This window comes from Apteryx rowi, unplaced genomic scaffold (assembly GCF_003343035.1).
Source record: "Apteryx rowi isolate R43461 unplaced genomic scaffold, aptRow1 scaffold_7, whole genome shotgun sequence".
Classification (NCBI taxonomy): domain Eukaryota; kingdom Metazoa; phylum Chordata; class Aves; order Apterygiformes; family Apterygidae; genus Apteryx; species Apteryx rowi.
Window position 1 is genome coordinate 2,703,895 of NW_020450982.1, and position 6,000 is coordinate 2,709,894.

Consider the following 6,000-nt stretch of genomic DNA (forward strand, 5'->3'; position numbering starts at 1 on the left):
ATTAGAAGGAGAAAACTTCTCTTCTGAAGTGGTGAGATGTGAGTTCTAATTACTGGGAATATTTGCTAAAAAACTCACTTTATACTGAAATATAACAAGCCTTGAAAGGAGCTAGAAAGAGTATGACAAGAGTATGAATTAAGTAGCACTGATGCGTGAGAACATACCTCTTTAAGCAGTTTTGAGTTTGACTCTGTCCTCACTTACAAAATGCTCTTCCTGATGCTGCTGATTGTCAAGAACCTTCCAAAAAAGTAAGACTCGTCTCTAGAGTCTGTCCAGTCTCTGGCCAAAATCAACCATCTGAAGAAACCCAGAGGTGCGAGGAGGCAGAAATTTCATTCTGGCAAAACTGCAGTCAGCAGTAGTTGACCTCTTTTTTCGTCTGTGTGTATCCCACATCACTGTGTGAACCTGGCAAGCAGAACAACCTGTACGGTCTACACAGAAAAGGGTTGCAGGAATGTTCTCCCAGTCAGTGTGAGATAAATGCCAGTGCACGACAGAACAGCGCTGTGCAGATATGAGAATAGAAAACTAAAACAGAAATATTATGAAAATAGGCCATCAGTYGCCTCTTAAGCTCTGTCTAAAGCATAATAGGACTTGGTACATAATCGTGGGCAATGTCTACTATGATACTTTTCACTGAAGCCTGAAGATTACAAAAAGACTTTAGTCCTTGCCAAATGAAAGTCACTTTGTCATCTAAGGTACAGAAGGGATTGAATTCCTGCAGTGGTGCAAAATCTCTGTAAAAGCTACACAGAGTGATCTCCTATTAGTAAAATGACTATCAAAAGCCAGGGAAAAGTCTGTTTAAAAAAAAAAAAAAAAAAAGGAAAATCTCAAATCAAATGTCCAAATTTCCAGATAGAGTGCAAATATATAGGCGGATGCTACCAGTGGGTGGCAGTGGATCTGAGACCAGTAGAGATCATCTGGGCTCCAGCAGCAGTGATGTCTTCAGAGCGGTTCTTGAAGATAGTTGCAGTGGTACCAAAAGGACGCGTTCCAAAGGTGAGTCCATGCACAAGTCAGCTCAAAGAAAACGTTGTCTTTCCTAGTTTTCTCTCAGGCAAGAAGTTTATGGGATGGAAAACAGCATACTGCCTGAGTACAAAAGATGGCATTTAGCAAGATTTGGAATGGTRCACAGCGGGGTGGGAGCTGGGAGTCATGGCAATTTGGGAGTCATTTGCAGCTCCCAGACAACCTAGCTCCTGGCTCCCGCTGAGCCAGGAATGAGGTGAGAGCAGGGAACTGCTACCTCACACAGAGGCAAGACAGCACCCACTGGCAGCCTCTCCTCTTCCTGTTGACTTTCTGTGGGCACATTTAACCTGTAATTTGGAAAAGGAAAATACAGTTTGGCACGCAGTCTTGAAAGGTTGCCAATCCCAGCTCTATCCTTTGCATAGCCTGCCAGAATGGGAAAGATAAGTATCTTACAGACCAATATCCACAGCAACAGACAGCAGAATTCTATCTTTTCAGTACATATAAAAACACAAAGAAAATAATTACTTATTTATTTCCAGTTTTGTAGCAGTAAGAATGACCTTTAGGTCAGGAATTTTGAACAGTTAATGACTGCCTGTCTTCTTCTTTGGCCCTTGGTTTCTCCAGCCAGTCATTAACAGTGAGGAAAGTGCTTTCTCCACTGGTCACTTTTGCTTAATCATTACCTTTTCATGCTACAGAATATACCAGCTACCTCTGGGAAATAAATGTCTCCTATGCGAATGGATCCATAAAGTGTTTTTTAGGTTTCATTTATTTAAAAGAATATTCTGTTAGGATGTGAGAGTTTAATGTAAAAGATGATTGAGTATTATCCTCAGTCCCACTAAAGGCTAGATCACTCTCAGGAACTGGGACTAAATAGCCTTGCAGTGCTGCCTTTCCTCTTCTGGGGATGGTTTTAGGCCATAGATTTCAAAAGAGTAATCTTAAGAATTTATCTGTGTAATCTAGGTTCTAATACTATCCTCTTGGTACTGGAGCACTTCAGAAATTAAATGTGGACACAAACATTTTCTCCTCCATCTTCTAAAATCATATAGGAATGGACCTTATTTTTTTTGGCTTGAATTTTATGTGTAATCATTGCGATGCTGATGGCAAAGTGTGGCAATGGTTTCTTGGGAGTTAAAAATTATTTACAAAGCTGAAGTTGTTACCAGAGGCCTCAGACAAGAAGAAGTCTCAAAGGGGGGAACTGTTACCAGGGTCTCGGACAAGAGTGCACCCCAGGACACAATTCTTACAACTGTGATTGGTACATCCTGAAGGAGTGCAGATAAACCAGCAGAAACCAGTTGAAACCAAGACAGGGAACAAGACAGCTTTTGCAAACAAAGAGATGAGCCAAGCCGAGACCATATATGGAAAAGGAGCTCAGAGTTCATGGAAAGACACTAAGAGGCACCTCTTCAGCAACCACTAGAGACCACCAGAGACCCCCACAGAAGCCCCTCAGAGACTCAGACCGCATGCGTAATGACTATGCAAATATGATAATTAGTTCCAGGAAATAGAATGAATATGTATAATCATTCYGGGAAATTTAATGCATATGTATGTAACAGAGCAATATAAACTTTGACTACTGCAACATACGGGATGCACGTTGGGCAGAGCGATCCCCCATGCATGTGGCGCTGTAATAAAGAGAATGCCTGCTTCTTAATGCTACATTGGTGTTAGGGAGTTTTATTCCCGATTTCAGTGACAGTTTGGACAAGTGGGAACAATTCTCAGGAATCCCTGGCCCACTCTGTTTGTCTAGCTGAAGATTGCCTTCTGCCAAAAATCCTCTCCATTTCAAAACACTTAGAAGCTGTATGTGACTTTTTGACTTTTTTTAGAGGATGATTCCTTTATACCTGGAAATGACTTTATCTTGTACTTTATTATAAGATAAAAATGAGGTACTGTGGAATGGATCAATTGGAGGTATTTTCTGACCAGAGACAATCTATTGATTATATTCTTGGTAAAAATTAACTAGATTATGAGTGCATTGTATCACGTACATACATAAACCTTTGAACAGTGCTCAGTTCTTGTGCATTGTTATTTGAGTTATTCTTGAAACTTTATGACTTTAAATGCTACTGTTAAAATACAGTGAGTTACCTAATGTGCCTTTGGTCACTTCTTATTGCTATCTAGAAAACTGTGGATGTATCTTTCTTTGAGGGTGTATTTGAGCTTTGAAACAATTGTTTAAGAAATGTATTGCTTGGAGGATAAATTCACAAGAAAGCAATAAAGTTTTCTAAGAAGCATATTTAAAGTGTAGGGATTCCTAATAGTAATCCAGTGTGTGGCTATTGTTGAGTCGTCAGGTAGTAGCAAAGCCTCTTCACTTGGATGGTGAAAGGAAATAGGAATTTCTCCATCAGTAGATTAAAAATCAATATGGTGTCCCTTGATGGTTTCATACTAAATATTGAAACATGACTGACGAGCCTAATTTTAATGTTTTGCTGTGAAAGTAAGTTCGCACCTGGGTAACCATTATTGGTACTATCAGTTTTTCATTTTGAATCTTCAGGTGAAAACACAAAGTGCACATCAAGACAACAGGCGTCATYTTTTGCTTCAACACTTTCTTTTTCAAGAAAAATAACAGCAGAAAAATACAGGTAGTGTTACAGGAAACAACCACTCAGAAGTCCAGGATGGGCTGTGACCACGTTTGTGGTTTCCTGACTCCTGGAGTGACGCTTTTACTTTTTAAGCTGTGGCTTTATTTGTATTTTGAAAGTATGACAGGCTGCTTTTCAGCAGGGTTGTGTTTGTTGCTGGACTTGCTAGAGGATTTAAATCTGCTGAGGATTCAGTAATTCCCTTATCAAAGAGTTTGAAACCTACACCTTTAAAAGAACTCTACAACTTTAAGCCTGGAGCTAACATTGTGTTCCCTGGCTAGCCTTTGTTAAAACAACTGGCTAACCAGGAGCAGAAATGCTGAAGGTCCATATGAAGAGAGTGCTGATACATGTGCATTTGTATTCTGTGCTTAAATGGATCTTTTCCTCAGCTTCACCCTAACAAATGTGGATTATGTGTGGATTTTAAAGCCAGAAATTAACACTGTTCCTTGTAGGCAGGACAGAAATGTATGGGATTGATATTTCTTCCTTAGCATTGTAATGCCTTCTGGTTCAATGTGTGTGCTAGGGACCAAGTGTAAACATGCAGTCTGTCATCCCAACTGTTAATCTGTTCCCAGAAATGCCTGTCAATGGGGAATTGTGAAATAGCCTTTCTAAAGGTTTTGAGATCCATTTTTGCTGCTGATAAAAAGATCTCTTTGGAGCAGTCTTTGCTGTAACTGAACCCTGAAATGTAAAATGTTGCAAATAACAGTTTAGTGTGTTCCTTTTCTAAAACAAAAACAAATGATGCTTAGTTGCCTCTACATGAATATTTTTAGTTTTTTTTCATTGGGGCAAATTACCCAGGTGTCCTTGGTACTTGAAGAGATCTCTCCTCTTCCAAGTCTACCCTAATTGTTATGACCTTAGTTTCTCTTCAATTCACCTGTTATTTCCAGTTTCTTCATTTTCTGTGTTCCTTTCCCTTGACAGCAGTCCTAGGTGTTGCTAATAGATTTTAGCTGCCAAGGAAATACAATCTCAGTAAGATTCAGTGTACTGAATCATTCACTAGCTACCGAACTTAGTGGGGCAGAATTGTCCTTTGTGTAATTCTGACAGAGTCCATGGAGTAACTCCAGCTATTGGTCTGTCCTGTTGTCTTTCTGCAGCTCCTTCTACCTCTATTGTAACATGAGGTAGGGGAGATATGATTGCTACAGCAGCTGTTGTTGTTTGATCAGCAACACAATCTTTGCTGGAATTTCATTTCCCTTGCAGCCTAGCTGCTAGAATACATTTGTCATCCATACCTTGTAGCAGAATTATATTTGCCTGTAATTACATACCAGTCTGGCAATACTTTATTGTTAACATAAAGTATAGGCATTTAAATACCAAATCTTAAACTGAAGTATTTGCAAAACTCTGTAATTGCTAAGATAATAAAGCTCCCATTATTGTATGGGAAGTTTACAGCTTGTTACTGAAATATCAGTTATCAGCTTGCACAGCTACAGTACAACTGTATGTATTCCTTATGTTTTCATTTTTTAAGAGACGGACTTCTAAGCTGGGCGTAACGATAGGTTTCTGATACTTCAGTTGTTTTCCGCTTTTGGTCCATGTGGCAGAGCGCAACTACCCTCCCCCACCCCTTATCTCGGGCCCAATTAACCACAAGTAACTGACAGCGCCCAGCGCTGACCAGGAGGAACTAGGAGATACGGGTTGCAACTGGTGAGGCCAGAAACGGGCACGAGATCAGCAAAAAGGGCCCATTTTCCCCCACAGGGCATGAGGTCAGCAGAAAAGGTGCATCTCCACACCAAATGTCGTGTGACCGTGAGTCAGACTCCATGCCTATAAACGTGCTCCCGTCCCTCTCCCCGCACTCGGCGCGGCCCGGCAGCCTGCCTGGTGCGCCCCTTCCCAACGTGCATCCCRTATGTTGCAGCAGTCAAAGCTTATATTGCTCTGTTACATGCATATGCATTAGATTTCCTGGAATGATTATACATATTCATTCTATTTCCTGGAACTAATTATCATATTTGCATAGTCGTTACGCATGCGGTCTGGGTCTCCGAGGGGCTTCCACGGGGGTCTCTGGGGGTCCCTAGTGGTTGCTGAAGAGGTGCCTCCTAGTGCCTCTCCACGAACTTCGAGCTCCTCTTCCATGTTCGGTCTCGGCTTGGCTCCTCTCTTTGTTTGCAAAAGCTGCCTCGTTCCCTCTCCTGGTTTCTGCTGGTTTCTCCGCACCCCTCCAGGCCGCACCGGGGCCGCGGGAGGGCTGCCTCCTGGGGCGCGCTCCTCTCCGAGGCCCCGCTAACACCGCCGCCGCCCCGCGCGCCCGCCCCGCGCCCCAGGCCGCCATCTTCCCGGCCGAGGG

General features: G+C 42.0%; 2 protein-coding genes across 3 annotated transcripts in view; both read left to right on the forward strand.

The window, feature by feature from the left end:
* AGBL4 (ATP/GTP binding protein like 4) overlaps positions 1–6,000 on the forward strand; it is a 950,635-nt gene that overhangs the window by 548,466 nt on the left and 396,169 nt on the right. The window lies entirely within an intron of this gene.
* The window catches only part of BEND5 (BEN domain containing 5), a 36,840-nt gene continuing 35,847 nt past the window's right edge, over positions 5,008–6,000 (forward strand). Inside the window, exon 1 of one of the 2 annotated variants that reach the window (XM_026086955.1) lies at positions 5,008–5,453. In XM_026086955.1, the coding sequence (XP_025942740.1) occupies positions 5,441–5,453 (13 nt within the window). In that variant the 5' untranslated portion in view covers positions 5,008–5,440. The remainder of the gene's footprint in view (positions 5,454–6,000) is intronic. The other variant, XM_026086959.1, reaches the window with a different exon arrangement.